This window comes from Cryptotermes secundus, unplaced genomic scaffold (assembly GCF_002891405.2).
Source record: "Cryptotermes secundus unplaced genomic scaffold, Csec_1.0 scaffold545, whole genome shotgun sequence".
Classification (NCBI taxonomy): Eukaryota; Metazoa; Arthropoda; class Insecta; order Blattodea; family Kalotermitidae; genus Cryptotermes; species Cryptotermes secundus.
The window spans coordinates 229,500-252,527 of NW_019737089.1; the positions used below are offsets into that span (position 1 = coordinate 229,500).

General features: G+C 38.1%; 1 protein-coding gene across 1 annotated transcript in view; it reads left to right on the plus strand.

Moving 5' to 3' along the window:
* LOC111870092 (prolyl 3-hydroxylase 1) overlaps positions 1–23,028 on the plus strand; it is a 68,450-nt gene that overhangs the window by 30,058 nt on the left and 15,364 nt on the right. Inside the window, exons 2-6 of the mRNA XM_023862085.2 lie at positions 4,533–4,676; positions 5,029–5,209; positions 9,422–9,547; positions 10,181–10,317; positions 11,016–11,132. Coding sequence (XP_023717853.1) covers positions 4,533–4,676; positions 5,029–5,209; positions 9,422–9,547; positions 10,181–10,317; positions 11,016–11,132 — 705 coding nt within the window. The remainder of the gene's footprint in view (positions 1–4,532; positions 4,677–5,028; positions 5,210–9,421; positions 9,548–10,180; positions 10,318–11,015; positions 11,133–23,028) is intronic.

The following is a 23,028-nucleotide window of genomic DNA, read 5'->3' on the forward strand; positions in this document are numbered from 1 at the left end:
ATTACGATCTATATTACATAGCATGACTCATAAATTGGAAGGATTTGGAAGAAAGTGGTAGACGCCTATTCAAGGAACTATGCCACATTTTCCTGAAGGGAGAAGACCATGCAATAGCACAAGCTACTAGTCACCAGCTTCCCACTGCGGAGGCCCAAGGTCGAGCCCACGTCAGGTCATGTGGGATTTGTGGTGGACAAAGTGACACTGGGGCAGGTTTTCTCCGAGTACTTCGGTTTCCCCTGCCAATCACATTCCACCGATTGCTCCACAAACATTATCACTTATTATTTGGGGCTGGTACAATTGGCCAGACAGTGGCCGCTGTGCCAGGTGGACTCAGTTTCGCTCCTGAAGGTATGAAGAAAGTCGCGAAGCACCTCAGTCAGGATAGTCTGTGTCCGGGCCGAGATTCCAACCCAGCACCTCCCAAATAGACCTGCAAGTCTAGACAGTTTCTGCTACGTCAACCTGCCTGGTACTTCAGTTCTCATGTCCGAAAAGAGGGACGGTATGCGGACCAAGGTTTGTAGCCTAACGTCAACATATCGACTATGGATTATGGTTGTTGCTTGGTTTTCCGGTTATATAACGAGTTCATTTCCAGAAACAGAGGTTGTATAATGGCGAACGGGTTGGGACAATGATCGGGAACACTGGAAAGTTACTGTTTTAGGAGATGGCAGCGTCAGAGGTGGCATTTCACGCTGATATCTTGCTCGGCATATTCTTCGACCCTAAATATAGAAGTGGTACATTCCTCCGAAACGTCGGTTGGCTTTCAACGAAATACACGGCTTTAAATCTCAGAGGATCGTACGCTTCATAAGCAGGGCTGTGAAAACCCGAAATCCTACAAACCACAGGAAACTCTCAGTGCGGTCGGCCGGGACTGCGGACAATACAGGATGGGTACGTGCTGAATACAAGTCCAGACTGCTCGATGGTTAGATCTTATCTTCATTTCATTTATGTTTTATCTAAAGACGTTCTGTCAAATGCTTCCGTTATGTAGAATGGGACCGGAAGTAGGGAACTGAACGCTGATTTTGGGACGGTGCTGAGAGGAAGAGTCAAGGTTTGTTTCGAGGTACTACCCAGGCACGTGCCTGGAAGAAATGCGGTAAACCGCGCTAAGTCTATTAGACAATACGATCTCGCTGTTGAAATTAATTCTAACGGCGGACTTCCCGAATACGAAAGAACGGTATCAACCATTACACCACGACGTTGGATGCAGGAGTTATGTGCCGCTGGGGATGGCTAAGACTGCAGGCACCAAATGGCACTGAAAGTAGAGGCAGTATTCGTATGTTTAATCGCCTAAGTTTATTTTTGCGATGGGTTGGGTGAGACTGAGTCCTCTTTGTATACGGACCACGATTGGACGTATAGTACCAGCCCCGGGTGATAATCATGTGTGTGTGTGAAGCAATTGGTGGAATGAGAATTGGCAGCGGAAACAGAAGAACTCGTAGAAAACCTTCTCCTGTGCGACTTTTTCCACCGTAAATTACACATGACCTGACCTGATATCGAACCCAGGCCGCTGCGGTGGGAAACCGGAGACTAATCTCCTGAGCTATGGCACATCCATTGTCTGACTTAGTATTCGTCTATTGGAACTGAGGTGAAACAAGATAGACGTCAGAATATCTGATGCTTCAGTTGAGACTCGAACTGTAGATTTCCTGAATACAAATCTAATTGTTCGGTCCGCTAGTGATGCAGTGGTCACATCAATATGCACACTGTTTGCACAGAGCCAGGAGTTGGGATGAAGTTGTTCCTTTCTCTGTCTGCTACGTGCTGCACTGTTAGTCCTGTGTTCTCACAAGGCCGTACTTAGTACGGTCCATACAGAGCCTTCGCAGTTGTTACCATTAAAGATACGGCCTCCAGATGTGGAGCATAGCTGTGGATATTTTTAACAAGTAGATGCGAAAAGCCGACACGACGCAGTCCTCCAGCTTCTGGGTTTTGTGGGGAGCTAACAACTCCTCGTAAAAGCAGGCGGAGTAAGGAACATTACGCAAGGCCCCGGATTTGGGTTCTTTGAAACAAGCTAAGCAGCGGAAAACGGACGTGAGTGAGACCTGAAACTAGAAATGTCATGAGTCTCATTAGGTGAAGGTCATGGCAAACAGTATCAAGAGAATTTGCATCGTAAGGTCCACACAGTTTCGACGGTAAGCCTAAAGGGAAGAGACCGTCTGAAAGATCTCGGCCTAGATGGGAGGATTATGTTAAAATGGGTCTTAAAGAAAAGAGTGGAATGTTGTGGACTAGATTCATTTAGCTCTGAGCCCAGTGACGGGCTCTGGAAAACACCGTAACGAAATGTCGGGTTCCATAAAGGATGGGGAATGTCTTGGCTAGCGCCTGTTTTAACTCTCAAGAACTCTGTCCCATGGAGTCACCGCCACAAGGTTTAGGTTCATGGTTATAAATTGAAAATTAATTTTACAGATTGTGTTGATTCTGTTATGACATGCCGACGTACATACAGACGGTCTTACTGGTTTAGTCAGTATTGGACAATGACTTCGTCATTACCGACGTCTTCCCGTCTATTTCATTGCGAACCTCATCTCAAGAGCATAACTGCGCTCCGCTTCTGCAAGTTAATGCAGTCTTACTGGAATGTTACGAAGTTTGGTTATTTTCTACATTGATATCTAATTTATAATTCTCGTTTTCTGATTGTATTAAATATAAACATTAGCTGACAATCTTTAAAATATAATTTGTGTAGCATGGATGTGGGTTAGAGCAACAATTTATTCACACAGGCCTATTGTGGTTCAGTCTCAGTTACCGAAGTTTTTCGATATTCCAAATCGTTCGAGGTAAAAAAAAACTCACATAGTGTGACTATTCTACTAAGAATGCCTACAGTTAATATTGTCATGTGTATGAGTGACTAGAGACGGGGTTTAGATTGATAATTGGATATACTGAACACTTACAGATAGTAATTACAAGTAACAATAGCGCTATCTCTAATTTACGCCCAGCAGTTCACTACAGCATGTACTAAGACTTCTGCGTCTTCACCAGTCGTTGTCTGGCAACGGCTTGCAACGCCATAGGTCCCTCAGCTTCCGTGTTCACGTCCTTACTGACAGGCGACTGTTCCCCAACCATCTAAACTGTACACGTATCCTGGTTAGAACACCTCGGCATGGACCGCATAGCAAACACCACTTTTGTTGCGTCACTCAGCTTTCGCACGGACCTCGTAGAGAACACTTCTTCCCAGTCCATTGATGCGTTAGGAATCTGTTGCCTAGCAACGGGTGTTATTTACAGAGTCATTATTTAGCAACGGGTCTACATGCTACAATATTAAAGTTTTCGACTGGGACAGAAGACAGACATGAAGATGGTGACAATGATGATGACAAAGATGGCGTTACAGCGCCGTTGACATCAGTCATAGTTATAAGATTCGAGGGTTAGTAGCAATCAATATCAAAATCACAGTTTTCTTGAATGTGACAACATGTAGTTTGGTAGTTACATACCAACTTTACGGAGGAACCTGCTACTTCCATTTTAAGTGAAGGCTCACTTCTCCTGTCCTGAAGATGGAGACAGGCTCATCCGGAAAACTTCTACCTGTCTTCCAGACTGCATGGCGTTATATCCCAGAAGACTGTCATCTTAACACTGCTGCTTAGCTTTCGGAAGTTAGCTGACAGCGGGGGAAGAGGCCAGCTCTTGTTATTCCGTTATTGTTTTAGCAAATGCGAGTAGTTATAAACACGATGAGAACATAGCAGCAGTAAACTGCAGGGGAAGAAATGCTGAGTCAGAAGTGTAATGTTCATCTTTACCGAAAATAGTTCATATCCAAATAAGAGCAACGGTTAGGACATGCTGTTATTCTAGTAAGTTTAGTATAACGTAGCTGTCTCTACAGAACTCTTCAGCTTCGTAGCGTGCGTGTTCTTTGTAACCGTGACTCCCAGGTGTCCCTCAAGGGCTCTAACATGTGAGGGTGAAGCGCAGCGTGAAACCGCAATAACTAACGGGCTTTATGACAGTGTAAAGTTGCCTAATTAGCATGCGCGTCACTTCTACTCGTACTTATCTGCCTCTACTTTTTATTGCACTGTTCTTTGAAAATTGTGCGTTTAAAGCTCAACACTTTACAAGACACTGGAGGCAGACAGAATTTAAGACACACAAAATGCATGTGAAATCTTCATTTTTATGATCATCCCGCTGCAATGAGTGGAAGGTTTATTAGTTAGCAAATGAAGCAACTCAAAAGGTTTTATAAATCCAGTTTAAAATTGAAATATGAAAGCATGAAATTGCGGTCAAGACACGCTGAATGTAAAATTTACAGGGTTTTCTTTCCCCTCCTTCAAGGAATGGAACTACCAGACTGCTTGGATTAAAAACTGAAAGAATCAGAAAACTGCCCATTTCAATGGACAGATGATGCTTGTGTTCCACTTTCCTCGTCATCCACCATTATTCAGTGACGAATAATTAAGATAACTAATTCCATTTGATTTCAGAAAAATTTACTGCAAAAAGCAGCGTCTGCTGTTTTCACCTACCTCGTCAACAATCCAGACAATAAAGTTATGCAGGAAAACCTCAAGTTCTATTCTGAGCTGCCAGAAGTGGATATGAGTGAAGTGGTCAATTTTGAAGCACGGGTAAGCCAAATATTCCAGTATTTTTTCTATGAACTGATAGTTGCTATTAGTAATATTTTATTTATTACAAAAAATAATTGGATTTACACTCCATGCATTTCATAAGAACACATGCGTTTATGAAAGTCACCTAAACCAAGCTAAATCAAGATTTCATTTGCAAGGCTGTCAGACCTTCTGGTCACACCCGTCATTTGCTATAATCAGCGTAGGCCAGCAGTGATAAAGTTCAGTATGAGGTAACGAATGTATTGCGTTCACTCATAAGTCTACCGTTTCAACTGGGGTGTATACACAATTTTATGGTTTAACATTAAGCTTTTAGAGATGTTTGTATGCATCGTCTTCACAGAACTACGTTTCCTTGTACATCCATGGTGCAGAAGCTTACCAACATGAGGACTACAAATCCGTTATTAGCTACATCGAGGAATCTCTTGAAGATTACCTGCGAGCTGAAGATGAGTGCAGAGCTTACTGTGAGGGCCCGTTTGACCAAGGATGGTTTCCAGATTTTGTTTCGTCCATTGCTAGTAAGTGCCCGTTTGTGTAAACTAACAGTCAGAGACCTGGAAATGAGAAGAGCTAAATAACATGAAGCAGAAATTCGGTCGTAATTTTACTGTGTGTTATAGACCGCCTCTGTGGTCTAGTGGTTAGAGTTCCTGGCTACAGATCCAGAGGTCCTGGGTTCAATTCCCGGAGCTACCAGATTTTCTGAGAAGTAGTGGGTCTGCAACAGGGTCCACTCAGGCTCGTGAGGATAATTGAAGAGCTACTTGAATGGAAAAATAGTGGCTCCGGTCTAGAAAACCGAAATTAACAGCCGTCAGGATTCGTTGCCCTGACCAAGCGACACTCTATCCGCTAAAAGTTGGAACTAACTTCGGCGACAAGCGGCGTTCGCTCGGTCGGTATAGTTCGCTTGCGGGCTAAAGCCACGGAGTTAAGAGGGAGGAAACAGTTGAATTTGGTGGCCTAATATTGTAAGAACCTAAGGGACGCAATGTTCCAGATAATAACAATTTAAGTGGCCTTTTACTGTTATGTAGGGCAAGTCTTCCCATACGTCCAATTACACAGTTTACGTGTTAGTATCCTTCCAGCCGCGCTATGGCCCTGGGGTCGACTCAGCCTCTAACAGAAATGAGTACCAGGAATTAATTAAATAATTTTCCTGGGGAGTAAAGCGTGGCGGGCGTGTAAGGCTGACAACCTTACCGCCATCTTTGAGCCGATTGTCAAGATAATGTTGGACCCTCAACGTCTCACGCCCCTGTGGGCCTTCACGGCCTGTTACAGGGCATAGCTCTACTTTATTTAACTTTACTTAGTAATTATATCAGTCTAAAGCTTGCAGTAGCTGAGGCAGCGCTCTTTCAAACACCCACTACTTCGTGTGAGATTTGTGGTAGATAAAGTAACGCTAGGGAAAGTTCCTCTCTAAGCACTTCAGTTTCCACTGCCAGGCATCAACCCTCTATCGCTCTCCTTAAGGTAAACCTTAGATCTGACGGATTAAAACTTTTACCTCAAATTTTTATTTTGTCTTCATTGTTACCCATCGTTTGGTTGAAATCAAGTATCGATTCACAGTACATGGAAAGAATCTACCAGGCTTTCGTAATTGTTTCACAATAAGGCCATCTCAGTTAAGATCCACGATGTAATAACAAAACAGTTCTTCAATATAAATAGAATGCCTAAAAGCATTTGGACATTTCATAATATTTATAAAGATGTGTGATATGTTTTGAAGATCCAACGAACTGTAGAATGAATCAAAGCGAAACCACCAAACTAGATGTAATTCTGATACAACAGTATTTGTATGATAATATATTGAAACGCCTAAAATGTTCATTAAATTTCTTCTGCCAGCGATTTAGCCTTCAATTTTTCGGTGGAAGATGTATCTTTCTTATTGCGGACGAAAGAGCTTACGGAGACATATTTTCGTTTCGGAGATGGTAGCTCTTCGACCGGCATTCACGCCGAGACATGTCAGTACATGTCTTAAGATCACAATTTGACGTCCATTTTCTGGTCATCATAATGCCCATGGCATAAGATCTGTTGCATCAGAATTATTATTGATCATCCCAAATAATTTCGTCTACATATAAAATTTATCTTGGAGGAAGAATGTTGAGTAAAACTTTTTTTTAGTTGGTAATTCTGTATATTTACTACAGTATTATCAGTTCTGTTGCCCTTTTTATAAATATGCGTGTGGGACCCGCCCACATTAAACCAAGCGTTGCAGCGACAACGCATTTCAGACACAATAATTGCAATCCTCGCTAGAAAACATTCACTGCTATTCAATGACTCAATAACGAGGGTATCCATGGAAGCAAATCAATACGACACAATAATAGAATGATACAACCAGATGTCCTCAACACGGTCAGCCAAGAGAGCTGTCCAGGAATAACTTATCTTCTTCAACCAGAATCCCGTGTAGAGGCAGAGTCGAAGAATACCTGTACCGTAGCCCTGCGAGTCGTAGGAGCTGATGAAAAAAGAAGTCTAGAATCTGAGACAGTAAAATAGAGTCACGAGTCCCACGGGACTAGAACCCGGAAATGACTGCACTGGCGAGGGTCAGCAGCAGTTGTAAACGACAGACCCGTCCTCTCGTCAGAGATAGTGCCCCACATCAACAACCCCGCAACTGTCTGACAGTAATAAAAATCTTGTCGCAGGCCCCAGATGGGTGCTTTATTCCAAGATACACTGGCCTACTGACCGTCGGTCGTAACATAAGACTCGGCTCGATTTTTCAGCCAGACTATTTAAACTTACTGCAGCCTTCAAATCTTCAAACTGAAGTTCGTCCGTATGTTCCGTATAACGACAATATATAGTATTTGTATAGAAGTGTAATAAGTGGCTGTCTCTTCATACATCGACATCCCACAGGTGCAATCAACAAACCCCTTCCACTGCCGCGGCAAGTCTTCCTCAGTCCACGCAGAGCAAATAAATTTATGATTCTCAGAACATGAAATTGTACTTCCTGCTTAGATCAATTCTGTCCAGATCTGACGAGCGCCTGGCGATTTATACATTCTGATCTTTAAATATTAATTCCAACCTCACAGAAACTAGGCTCAGATGCGAAGTCCTGAGCTGTAAGAGCGCATCGGATCTGCTTCAAATCCTCTACAAGTTACAAGGTGAAACCGGCGTTACAGATCCTTTGAATGAGTTGAATGCATAGATATTTCAGCCCGCCTAATATCGTTAACCATATGTAAGGTTAAGCGGCCTCCGTAGTCTAGGGGTAACGTTCCCGCCTCATGACTCAAGGTACGCGGGTTCAAACCCGGCGGGGTCGTGGAATTTTTAAGGGCGGGAAAATTCAGGGAACAATTCCTCCGGGAGGGACTTTAAGCCGTGTGTCCCGTGTCGTAGATTTACGGCACGTAAAAGATCCTCATGTCTCTAGGAGACCTCTGAGCAAAATTAGGCAAAGTTTCCGGCCCAGGTAGTTTCCAATTCCTCCGGTAGATGGGGAAGTATCGGGGACCACTGCCAGAGAGGTGGCCGAACTCGCTGGCAGGATGGGGCTGAGAGCGAGCACCAGTACCGGAAGGGCATGGCGACTGGAAGAATATCAAAAGGGGACTTACAATAGACTATTAGTCGCGGTGCATGGGGAAACCCACCCCCTCCAATAATAATAATAATAATAATAATAATAATAATAATAAAAGGTTCTACAATCAATAGCTGACAGAAGTAATCCTTCCACCTATTCAAAATACTAGTAACGTGAGATTATGCAAGCAGATTATCATTCTTATGACTTATTTTACGAAGAAAATGACAGGAAGAAGATAATTTTGTTCTAATAGAGAGAATGAACAGTTCAACAAAAATATCAATTTAGTGTCTGGAGAAATGTGTGATTTCCAACAAGAAGCAGTCGCAGTGTATGTAGCATCTGTGCATGACATGAAACTTGATCCAACTACTGGGAACCGCATTTAGTTTGATTTAATTCAAAAGCATTGGTTCCAGTATGGACTGCCAAGCAGAACGTTTTATTTAATTCAAACCTTCAGATATTCAGCTGTTCTTAGTAGCAATATGAGATATGTCATAAGAAGAAAAGACCTCGAAATATATATTCATATCTAATTGATGTAACAAAAATCAACTTTTCACCGAAGCTGATGGCAAAGTGTTAGGCACCACATTTGCACACATGAGAGATGAACCGACACGGAAGTTGGCCTCATAACTTTTACATTTCATCTGATATTGTTAGAGTAATTGATCCAGTGACTGAAATGAATAGCTGCAGTATATACAGCACACAAAACGAAAGTAATTAACTCATTTGGTTGGAAGTCTTGCAGAATGATAGAGAGAGGCGGTGGTTTATATGACAGAATATTAAAATAAATTTTAGAAAAGTAGGGTGATGTTAACTGGATTGAACTGGCTCACGTTAAGAGCCACTAGCAGGATATTTTTATGATTGCAATGGACTTGTTGGTTTCATAACAAAAAGGTAAATTCATGTGCAGGAGACTAATTTTCCATTGCTCAAACAGAACCCAATATCCTGCTGCTTGCAAGTGTTTACAGAGTGTGCTGTTGACCATTCTTTCTGGCTTCCAGTACGCCTTGTATATGAGAAATGTGACGGTAAGACGTTTATGCATTTCACTATACTCTAGAAATTGATTTTAAAATGAATGTGTAAGTAATTTATGTTCCTGTCATTGCAGATCATTTCACCTACTGCCTCAAATGTAAGCGAAGGTGTCCTGACAAACTGAATTCTCTGAATGGAGAAAAGCACCAAGACCTCCTTGCAAGCCATTACCATTTTCTGCAGTATGCATATTATAAAGGTGGGGTTTAGCTCTACTACTTTATTTGATATCGTTTATTTAATGATGCTGTCAGTAGCTCAGACTGTGTAAGAATGCTAGAGAGACTAACAAACAGTGATTTGTCAAGGATATGGTAGGAAGCGGCTGTGGAGAGACAGAACACTACAAGAAACTGTCAGAATTCCTTGTTACTTGACCGAGATTTGAAGTAGGAACCCCCTGAATATGAACCAGGAATGCTACCCACACAGATTTTTTTTTATTCGCTTAGTGGGGGGTGGAGTCCAACTGGGTCCACTCGGCACGACGGCCACTGATTGGCCTATTATACCTGCCCCGGTTGATTATGATGGAGAATTTGGTGGAATGAAGATTGGCAGGGGAAACCGAAGTACTCTGAGAAAAGCCGCCCCAGAGCCACTTTGTCCACCACAAATCCCACTTGACCCGGGATCGAACCAGGGCTGCCGCGGTGGGAAGCCAGCGATTAACCGCTTGAGCTATGGCGCGGCCCCGCTCAGTGAGATACTAACAGCATCGGAAAATAACCCACACGACGTCGGTGTTCAGTTTGTGTGCACTAAACAGTGTTAAACTATCTTTTATACTGTCTCAATTGTTTTAATTTTATTCACTTTTCTATTTGCGAAGTTGGAAATTTAAGGAAAGCTTGTGAAGCCGTTGCCAGTTATCTGATGTTCTACCCTGCGGATGAAACCATGATGAATAATAAGGAGTACTACTTTAAACTGCCAAAGGTAGAAAAGGACTTCTTCACACCAAGAGAGGTAATACTACCTGTCGACAAGGCATACTTGTATATATGAACATAACGTATGTGCATGAACTGTAAAATACAAGTAATTAGTGCAGCTCAGACGTACCAATTTATTGGGAGAAACGTAAATACTGTATAAAATCGTATATATCTCAGTCAGCAATAATTAATTTCTTCTAGAAGTAAACATAGAGAAAATTAAGTATGTGTTAATATCTCATTACCAGAATTCAGCACAAAGTCATAATATGAAGGAAGCTAATAGATCCTTCTGGAATATGACAGAGTAACACATGAAAATTACGTTTACCAAGAAATTAAGAGGACATAAAATTCGAGAATGCTTTTTGACAGCAAGAATGGGAAATATGATAAATGCGTGCATGAAATGATGGAGGAATGTAGTTTGGGGAATTGGGCATAGAGAGTAGGATAATATTAAAGTGAACCTTAGAAAAAAGGTTTTGAGGATGTGAGCTGAACTCGTTTGGTACACAGTAGGGTCCAGGGGCAGGATCTTGTGAACACGGTAATAAACATTCCGGTTCTATGAATGGAGAGGAATTGTTTACTACTTGAGCAACCAACTCTATGACTGTCTGTTCTGCTCGTTATAATTTTGTGAAATTTGATATAACAGTGTTACTTTTACTTCTGTGTTTTGCAATAAATATGAGTATATAACCAAATATATCTTAATAATTTCAGGAAGCTGTGGAGTATGTGCAAAGGCAGGAATATGAACTCAGACTGCTTGATTTCATTGAAAATGAATTTTCTTTCAAAGATGGAAGTGAAAATGCAATCGACATCAATGAAACTGAGGTACAGTTTTTTTTTTATTTTGTCAGTTATTATTTCGAGACCAACTGTGCTTAGTAATACAGCTACTGTTCTGACACTGAATCTTTTAGAAATGCACATCCATCAGGTGTAAATTGGTATGAATTTCCAACAATAATTTTGTTCAGAAAATATATTACTTTACAGTAACTGCAGAGAATAATGAAATTAATTGATATGTTTTAACTCGTTTGGAACTGGTAAGATCTTAAGTCTTCCGGCTTTATGACTCATTGAAGATTTCAGGTTTTCACGGCGGTGACTATGAAGAAAGCAGTCTTCTGGGATGTGGCACCGTGTAGATATTGTGTTAACCGACGTTTCGGAAGAACGTATCGCATCCATCTTCAGGGTAGAAGAAAAAAGAAGAAATGCTATACGTTCCTCCGAAACGTCGGTTAACACAATATCTACACGGGCTACATCCCAGAAGACTGCTTTCTTCATGACTCATTGAAGTTCGCTTTGGGATCTGGCAGTGTTTTCAAGTACTATTTCCAGGAATACAAAAAGAAACTACTTGAAGTGACGAAATAAAAATGGTAGCCTCCATGCTTTGTCTTTTGCTGTGCCTTTCCAGTGTAAACCTGGTTTGCGCTGATCAGTTGGAGCCTATACACAACAAAACTTCTGTCGGCACAAACCAAAAGTACAGTCCCTTTTTTCCGGCCGTAAGAAACAGCACTAATAGCGGTTTATTTTCGAAACGGTTGTGTCAGCATTCAAAAGAGATTCTAACTGAATTTACAGAGGTATGCTACAAGTCGGAAGGTCGGGGGTTCAAGTCCCGATGAGGCCATTGGATTTTTTTTACAGTTGACCTAATCCTTCCGGCCGCACTGTGGCCCTGGGGTTCACTCAGCCTCTAACAGAAATGAGTACCAGGAATTAAATAAATAATTTTCCTGGGGAGTAAAGCGCGGCCGGCGCGCAAGGCTGACAAACTTACCGCCATCTTTCAGCCGATTGTCTAGATACTATGGGACTCTCAACGTCTCACAACCCTATGGGCCTTCACGGCCTCTTACAGGGATAGCTTTACTTTACTTTTTTTAATTATGTAGAAGCTTTCCATGACTCTGCAAAATAAATTAAAGTGATTATAGTGGCAGAAATTTAAAATCAAAAGCATTTAAAGTTTAGCTTTTTTGTAGTAATAGTTAACATGTCCAATTCAAATATTATCAGCCATGGTTAGAGGAAAAAGTTTGTTATGCACCGTTTGACCATTCAGAACCGATATTAGTTGCTTTCTTCATATGCGTCTACTTGCGTTCTAATGTTTTTCCTCTCAATGTAACTGTCAAATTTTGCATAAAAGAGCACTAACACACCACAGAACTACAGCAGCATAGCACCTTTTTCCTAAACACGTATTTGCTTATACTGCTTATGCTTATACATATATATATATATATATATTCCGAAATTAATATGTGTTTAAGTAATTCTGAGTGTGTTTTTTATCTTCTACTTTGTTACTTCATAAATTAATGTAATATATATATCATGTTACATTAATAGGATATATATATAGAGCCACGCCATAGCTGAAGTGGGATTTGTGGTGGACAAAGTGGCGCTGGGGGAGGTTTTCTTCGAGTACTTCGGTTTCCGCTGCCAATCTTCATTCCACCAATTGCTCCACAATCACCCTCACCTATCATCTGGGGCTGGTACAATAGACCAAAAGTGGCCACAGTACAAGGGACTTAGTCCCACCCCACTAGCATTAAAAAAAGAAATATATGATATATATATCGTATTACATTAATTTATAATGTAACAAAGTAGAAGATATAAAAACACACTTTGAATTACTTAAACGCATATTAATTACAGAATATAAATCTTTTTTTTTAAACTGAGTAATATATATATATATATGTACTACAAAGCCATTTTTTGTAGATGTGTGTTGGTAATTTGTTGTATGGTTGAGTGCCGGTATTTCAAACACTCTGTTTTACCAGACTTACTGTGAAAAATTTTAAATGCAAGTTTTGCCTTTGGTAAATATTATGTCAACTCGGTGTGTGCTGTTTTAAATAGTAATTATTTTGTTCTTTATGAACACAGTAGTGTACATATCACATACAATTTGCAGGAGGAACTGATAAGTATTAGAAGGACTACATGATGATATAGTGCTCTTAATGATACTTAAAACGCATTTTTAAATTTTGTATTGTATTTCAACATCCTGTTGCATTGTGGTATCATTTTTTATGTCATAAGTTTTCCATGTATAATGCAACATGTCAACCTTTTGTAGAAGACACTGAAAGACACTAAAAGTGTTTGTTAAATATTTTAAAATGTCATTAACTATATACATTCTCCCCAGCAATAAAAGTTGCCTGATGATGGTCCATGTGTGGCCGAAACATGTAGCAACAAAGAACTAATGTATGTAGTTAATGACATTTTAAAATATTTAACAAACACTTTTAGTGTATTAAATATAGTTTAGTGTGTTTTATAAAAGGGTTAACTTGTTGCATTATGGACAGAAAACTTACGATCTAAAAATGGTTTGAATTTTAAGTTTAACAGTTTCCGTTCAGTTCGCTAAAAGGTATGAGCTTGTATGTTAATTTACCATGAAAATTTGAAAAATGAACATTACAAAACACACCTGGGTTGTTACTTACGCGAACTTACTTAGTGCAGAATTTATTTCATTACAGTTTACACTGCATTTTAAATTTTGATGCATATTTATCCCAGGGAACTCGGAGTTATTATTTCTCTTTATTTAATCAACGACTGTTCATGTGAATGCATGTGAAAAACATTTAAGATGTATTCATTTTACAATATTATATTTAAGCATCCTGTTGCACTCTATACGATAAATGATATAATGATACAAATTCCGTCCCAAGTGCAAACAATATATTATGTGTCCTTGATCTTGTTCACCCACACTACATGTTTCGGCCACAGACGGCTATCATCATCATAACTTTCCTTGTTATTATCAACATCTATTTCGTTGATATCTGTCTGGATGTAGATCACTTTACACACGTTAATTCTGACGTACCTGTAGTAGCACTATAAAATCTTTAGTTCTAATTTTAAAATCCTTTAAAATTTTTTTCCCCAAATTCCAAATTTAAAATTGTTAGGGTTACTCGCCCTAAGTCTAAAGTGCTGTAGCGGCTAGTTCTTGTTCCCACACTGTATAGGTGTTATCTGTAATATATAAATATATTTGTATTATTATCTTGTGTACGTAATGTTTTCTTATGTGTTTATATTGTATTTGTACTTACCCTGTGTAGTCTTCCTGTGTGCGTGCCGCTGTTATTCTTTACTACGTGTGTTGTCAGATGTACTGTGTGCTGAGGAAGACTACACAGGGTAAGTACAAATACAATATAAACACATAAGAAAACATTACATACACAAGTAATAATACAAATATATTTATATATTACAGATAACACCTATACAGTGTGGGAACAAGAACTAGCCGCTACAGCACTTTAGACTTAGGGCGAGTAACCCTAACAATTTTAAATTTGAAATTTGGGGAAAAAAATTTTAAAGGATCTTAAAATTAGAACTAAAGGTGTTATAGTGCTACTACAGGTACGTCAGAATTAACGTGTGTAAAGTGATCTACATCCAGACAGATATCAACGAAATAGATGTTGATAATAACAAGGAAAGTTATGATGATGATAGCCGTCTGTGGCCGAAACATGTAGTGTGGGTGAACAAGATCAAGGACACATAATATATTGTTTGCACTTGGGACGGAATTTGTATCATTATATCATTTATCGTATTCATTTTAGTTAATATTTCTATTTATATAGATATATTTCATTCCACTACTTGCTAACGTTCTGTTTCAATATGTTTCCAAAGGTGTCCTCATGTTCTACTGAGCATTTCTGCATTACAAACAAAAAGTAATAACAATTGTCTTATGTAAGTTTTCATTTACTTCCCATGTAGTCATACATATGGGCTATATTAGTCAATGACTAGTTTATAGGCTCCTTCATAACCCTGCTGTGCACCTATTATTAAATTCTCCCAGTCTGTCAATACATTTGTATGAAACAATCTGAGAACCACATGACGGATATTCGTGAAGTTTTATCCTGGAAAATTTTCGGGAATTTGTCGAGACATTTCAATTATCATTCAGATCGGACAACTGTAACGACCAATTTACATGAAAACCTACATGTGTCTGCTCTCATTGCGAGCATAACTCGATAAGCATTTATCAGAGTGAATATTTTTCGGCAAAAAATTATAGAGGAAAGTATAACACATTATGCATCGAATAGAATTCTTCCATTATGTCTTTCAGCTTTATACGTAATTAAACAAACCTAGAGCTTTACGTGCATTTTCATTTATCATTCATCAATGGCTCTACAACCCTTGTTGGGCCCAGAGGTCGAGGCTCCCACATTTTCTAAACAATCGGCTGACGGCGGTAATATTGTAAGCTTTATGCGCCAGCCACACTTTACCCCCATGAAGATTTCCGGTACTTGTTCTGTTAGAGGCTGAGTCGACCCCAGGGCCATCACTTATGTAAAAGATTTGGCGGCATGGAGATCTCTTGTTGCAAGTACTGCGAACCTGATAAATGATCTTTAAACTCACAGTGTTGCCAGCTGGTGGCAGCACTTCTTCAGTGAGGTAATATACTTTCCCATATTAGTAGACCTCGCCATATTAGGGGACTTTCCCCCACTTCCACAGTCTTGTTTCTTTTCTTTTCAATATGAAGAAGAGATGATTTTCTATGTAACGAAAGTATATGGTACTTTGGTGCTAAGTTTTAATGGCCAGAGTAATTAATGATGAATTAGGTGTGCATGTTGCTGAAGTTACTAATATGACATGATGTTTGGGTAAAGTACAGCATCATCGGTTTGGACCCTATTCATCTTGTATCCTAAAGGTCTCACTTGCTATAAAGCTTAACTTTTTTTTGTAGTTAATATCAGACTTAGCACAAATCTTTGTAATCTAAATTACAGCAGCTTGACACGAAACACATATGGAGTATTACATATGGAATTGAATTGAATTTATTTACATTCTATAAATCCTAAGCAGGTTAGTACCTTTGGATACAGAACAAGTCAAAATGTTACATACATAAGTACAGGCAATTTTAGCTTAAAAATTAATATAACTTAATTTTACATCATTCTCTATTTACATTGAAGTATTCATCTAAAGAGTAGAAGGAATGAGCATGTAGATAATTCTTTAACTCTGATTTAAACTTTTTAGTATCATTGCCCAAGTTTTTAATACTTTGTGGCAGATTGTTGAACACTTTTATGCCAGTAAAGTAGACTCCTTTTTGATATACTGATAAAGTTGATGAGGGTAGGTGGAAGTTATATTTTTGTCTAGTATTCATGTTATAGACATCAGAATTTAATTTGAATTTATCTTTGTTTTAAACAACAAATAAGAGAAGCGATAATATGTATTGTGATTGAAGAGGTAGAATTTTTAATTTCTTAAATAATTCTCTACATGAATCTCTACTTCTGCATCCTGTAATGATTCTGATTATATTCTTTTGTATTTTAAAAATTATTACACTATGTGAAGAGTTCCCCCAAAATATTAATCCATAGTTCATAATAGAATGAAAGTAGGCATGGTAAATCATCTTCAATGTTTCCTGTGACATAAAAGGCTGAATTGATCTCATCGCATAGCAAGCTGCATTTAATTTAGGTATAATTTGTTCAGTAAATGAGAAGGAGATACAGAGAACACTAGAAGTAACACAGATATGGAACTATCCAAATGATCCTAATCCCAGTACTTAACAAAACATGCTTCTGGCTTGTTCACTCTGCATCATTACTGAAAGAAGTGAATGATATATCTGGAAAAATGTGAAGTTTTCAAGCGAAACTACTTTTGTACAGATGTTAAGCATTTATTCTTGACTTGTTCCATATCCTATGGTGTCAACCTGTACTTAGATTTACAGAGTTTGAAGAAATTCAAATTCAAATTCTAATAGTTTTAACAAGACATAATGATACGCTTAATCTTCACTAAAAGTTCTGGCATTGGCACTTTCTTGTAGCCGTTTACTTGTTATTATGAAATGTTTTTTTTTTATTGTATGGTTTTGTGCTTCATCCAAGTGTTATATGCCAGTCTTATAAGAGGATCAGTAGCGCTGTACAATTATTGACTTTTTGGACTTCATAAAGCTGTAACTTGGCTTTCTTGAACTTCACTTTTGCTTCTTCCCCTACATTTTCAATGATATGTCTACATACTTAATGGTTTAAAAATATCGTTGAGTACTGTTTTCAACTACAGCGATTATTGCAATTGAAACAGAAACAGGTGGGAACATCATGCCCCAAATTGTGTGACTCATGCAGATTTCCCTGTTTGATTGCAGGATGGGTCTTCCTGACTATTCAGGTTCACCTTACTAAGGGAAATATAGGTTTGTCTCCCTTTTTGGGCAGTTGTCATGCTCAACCTGATGTATGGTGTTGCAAGCAACAATGAACCCTTCAAAATTGTCCTTCAGCAAAGAAAACTAGGATTCGTATATGAAGAGTAATGAATAACACGACAATATACTGAATACTCATATATTAATATAAGTGCAAATGGAAAACTGTGAATGGTGATGTACTCTTAGTTAATACCACCAATTTTGTTTAAATATTCCAAAATATTTAAAAGTGTATTATTATATAAACAGTTCTTTAAAGACAGATATTTTCAGTCTGCTTTGCCACCTTGAATTGATCATGCAGTAAGTAGTCACAGTGGCTGGTCTGTGAATTCTAAATTATTAAGGCAGTAATATTAGTAAACTACCAAATACAAACAGATCAAGATCTGAGGGTGAGGAAGAATAATACATGATAGCCCTTCTACCTTGTCAAAAAATATCTCTTATGAAAATATTTCTTATATCAAAACATGACGTCATATTTCATTCACTCTTTTGAGAGCAAATTTAAACAATTTAACTTGTTCGTTTAAAGCACAAAACTACATTTAGTTTCACAGATATTCTTTTATTGTTTTTTTTTAAATCTCTGTGTCTACACCATGAGGAAAACATGTATCACAAACATCCACGCCTGTTTTGCCAACTCTGCCTTATATATCTTTACTAAAGTTTGTGACTTGTCGAAACTTACGAGCTGAAATACAGAAAATAAGATTTCTAACCACTGTGTACAATGTGTATACTGATGTCCACTGCCATCTTCCATCAGGAATCAGCATTTCTGCTTAAAAATCTTTCATCCATTTAGCAACGGGCTGCCCTGAATTCTATTATTATTTCTGTTTTCTCATCTGTGTGTCTGTGGGTCATTAACACAATAAATGTAACCGCATACCACTTAACATTTATGTAGTGCTTAATTAAATATTATCTATTGTGAAAAGCATTCCAAGATTGTGTCATTTTGAAATGAATGTGTTGTCACTATTCATGTTATATTTTTCAGTATGTTGTATCCGAGGGCAATGTTTCCTAAATGCATTTGACAGTGGAACCCTCTTATTTGCCTACAAATTCTGATGGAACCCAAAAACCAAAAGTATATATACAAAAAGGTCACAGAAGAAGGCAGATTCTCTCAAGTGCAAAAGAAACTGAGGTTGCATAAGGAGAATTATTGAGAAAAAATGTTTGTTCTTCAATTGTAACAAATTGTCCTTTTGTTGAGAGTAAGCTAGATGGCTGAAATGAGACTGTTAGTGAATATTCCAGGATTCTGTTTCAGTGCAATCTATTGTGAAGGTACACTTTTATACAGACATTTTAGTAAAGTAAGTAAGTAAATGTAACGCTATCCCTGTAACAGGCCGTGAAGGCCCATAGGGTTGTGAGACGTTGAGGGTCCAAAATTATCTAGACAATCGGCTCAAAGATGGTGGTAAGGTTGTCAGCCTTACGCGCCGGCCGCTCTTTACTCCCCAGGAAAATTATTTAATTAATTCCTGGTAGTCATTTCTGTTAGAGACTGAGTCGACCCCAGGGCCATAGTGCACCTGGAAGGTCAATTGAAAAAATCCACTGACCTCATCAGGATTTGAACCTACCACCTTCCTGCTTGTAGCATAGTGCCTTAACCAACTATGCTACCGCATGCACCCAGGCATGTTATGTGAAACATTAAATTTATGAAAAGTATATTTTAATTCATAATATATTAAATGAGTCTACCTCAGAAGTGAAAGAAGGTCCAATGAATCAGGGCTTTGTTTCAGAGTCACATGTAATAACCTCACCTGGTTTGCTGTTTTCACCTGATTGTAATGAAAGTGGATTTTACACGAAGATGTATCCAAAAATATGTAACACTAATCAGATGGAGGCTTCGGATCACACTACATTTTTGTTAATGAATGTCACAATTGAAAAATATTCGAAGTTTATTTATATTTTGCATATATAATTTCAGCATAAAGACTACTTACAGACAAACTGTGTTTCGCATTTGGCATTTATTTTGGAGGTTGGCACTTGCAACAAAATCTGCCATTAGAGAAAGTAATCGATGGGCCCAAGGTGCTGAAGAGCACAATTTTGAAAGGACTGTTGTAAGATATAGAGAAGTTATATATATATGTTGAAATGCAGTAGTAGCATTTTATTGCATATGAGTTTTAGTCCTCCATAGTCTAGTGTAATGAACAGTATCTAGGAAAGCATATTATAACAAGTTGATGCTTCACATCGCATTTCATAATACCAGTGGAATACCAGAAAACAGTTTTATTATTTAAATCAAGAATGTAAAAGTTATTATAGGACTGACATGTAGTCTCTTTATGTACTCAGATTTCATCATGTTTCTCAGAAATAGCTTGTTAATTATACATATACATATATAAGTTAGATACATATTTGGCCAGAAGTATGAATATATTTCATGAACTAAATACAGAGGTTTTTAGATCTAATTGGTTTAAATGACCAAATTCCACTTTTCAGTGTGTTTTACCACATTCTCTCATATCAGTTGTGTTAAAATTTATCATATATTCAGGAATGTGAGACATGGCAGACACAGTGTTTCCATAAGGCATTCTTAGAATGTCAGTATGATAATTTTAACACACAGAATTGTGTTTAAACATTACGAGAATATGGGTTGATAATACTGTATTACATTGTATTGTATTAGAAGTCCACTATATGGGAGAGGTATATAAAACAAAGTGCTTAATTTCTGTAACTTCTGGTCAAAGTAGTTATTTCTGGTAAACCTTTCATGGCATAGTTTCAAGCCCTCAAATAAAATGGCAGAATTGATACATCAGTGTGAAAAAGATCCGTAGAAATTATGTTTACTTCTCAAAATATCTTGGCAAGACTTCAGACTTCTTTCATTTGTCCTTAAAATGATTGTTTGGACTTAGACATGATATGTAGATATGGCTCTGCCATGTTTATAAAGTTATGTTTGTGATGGTTTTTTATGTAAGATCATATTTGATATCTACTGAAATGTAAAACAAGACAGAGAAAGGAAAATTTGTAAATTTCCATTACATGGAGATTAATGAACCTATCATTGTGTAATGTACACATTAAACCTTACACATATAAAAGAAAAATTGTTCTTGTTTGAAGGTGGTAATCCCATTTACCATGTTGTTTAAGTCATGCATTGTTGGACTGCCTACACACAGAAGTTTCCTTTGGAGATGGATAGTTCACTCCACTTTTCCGCATTGTCTTATAATGGTATGGGCACTGCAGTGAGCTGATCCACCATCAAAGGAATCATGCTATAGGCCTAATCCACAAATATGAATATACTGAGGTTTTCACAGCAATGATGTGATACTGTGTAATGTCGAAGTTTATGGACATTTCAGAGGAATGTGCTGCCTCCAAAACATTGGTATACTTCTACCAGACTGTATGGTGTCACATCCAAGAAGACAGTACTTTTCGTGGATATTTACTTCTTAAGAGAAAGAAAGGAAATTTTACATTTTTTCTTCAACACAATAGAAATTTAACTTTAATTGAAGTATGAAAAATGCCATTAAACTCCTAAGTAAAATGAAAGTAAAGTTGTCCATGTGCTTACCTAATTAAGCACTATACCATGAACACGTATGAGGAAGTGCATATATAGATCCACGTTTTACTGACTTCAACACTAGTTGAAGGTACCCATTGGATAGGAGGCTACCATTAAACTATACTTTACTGAATATACTCAATCTGGCTATTGTGGGTTGATATGAGGCTTTTGGAAACAATATTAGTATGAAGAGGGGGCACGTGGTAGCGTAGTGGTTAAGGCACTATGCTACAAGTCGGAAGGTCGCGGGTTCAAATACTGATTGGATTTTTTTCAATTGACCTAATCCTTCCGGCCACACTATGGCCCTGGGGTTCACTCAGCCTCTAACAGAAATGAGTACCAGGAATTAAATAAATAATTTTCCTGGGGAGTAAAACGCGGCTGGCGCGTAGGGCTGACAACCTTACCGCCATCTTTGAGCCGATTGTCTAGATAGTGTGGGACCCTTAACATCTCACAACCCTTTGGGCCTTCATGGCCTGTTACAGGGATAGCTTTACTTACTTTTTATTAGTACGAAGATGAACCATAAATTTAAACAACTGAGACCCAGTACTTCAAGATAAAGCAGTAGTTTGGATGAAACACCTTAACCATATTGATGGCATGAAGCTGACAACTCGCCTGCAGCTAGTGCCAGAATCAAGAAAATGTGGATCTATACATCTACTCCCCCATATGCGTGTATGGGGTAGTACTTAATTAGTTAAGCATAGAGAAAATTTACCTTTTACATTATCTTAGCCATATTTATAAAGAACTGAACCAAAGGACTCCTACTATGCAACAGACCTAAGAGTCAAAAGTTTCCATTTTTAGGATCCTCACTTCACCGTCTCCTAAATTGGAATGCAGAATGCAACATGATGCTTCATACAATATAATTAGTTTCCATATTTATACACTGATGTCTGGTGTATCATGGTCTTCTGTAAGACAGTGAAAATGAGACCTATTGAATTTTTTGCCATCTTTATGGATTCTCTGCCCACAGTGCATGAAATTGATATATATGAATGAGAGGATGGTAACGTTAGTCTGTATAAATTTTTCATTTTCCAAACCACATAACGAATTTGAACAAAATTACGTTTGGTTGGCGTGTACTAAAAATTGTTAAAGTCTAATTTTTCTTCACATTGGTGCAATACAATTTATGTGAAGTTCAAACTGAACTGTATAAACTTTTTAGAATAGCTGATATCACACAAAAATATGCATGAAATGAATTGTAACAGTGGCTGCTATTTAGAGATACAGTAAATATGTGTTCTGGAGAAGAAGTAAATGGATGAGATAAAAAATAGAGGTCTGGTAAGAATAGGTAGAACAAATGAAGCAGAGAAATTAATGATATATAATAAAAGAGATGACGTGTCTACCCAATATTTAGTCCAGATTAATCGGTTTTATGTCCAATATAGGGTGATAATTTATTAAATTAATTAATTCCCCTTTTATACTCAGTTGCTGCTTGTTTTGGATGATGTGTCAGCATTTCAACTTTGAAATCAATTACACTGCTTGCATGACCAAAGAAATATGAGGTTACTCGAAGTACATTATGAGGAGCTTCATAATTTTATTCTTCACAAAATATAATTTGAGTGTTCCAGTCAATTTAGTTATGGTGTGCAGGGCATGGGATATATTAGAAAAAATGGCAACATTTTAGTCTTACCACTTGACAAGACAAGGCAGCTTGGGAGGCTTGGGCATAGAAATAAGGATAGTTTTAAACTGGATCTTAGAGAAATAGGGTGTGAAAACGTGGACTG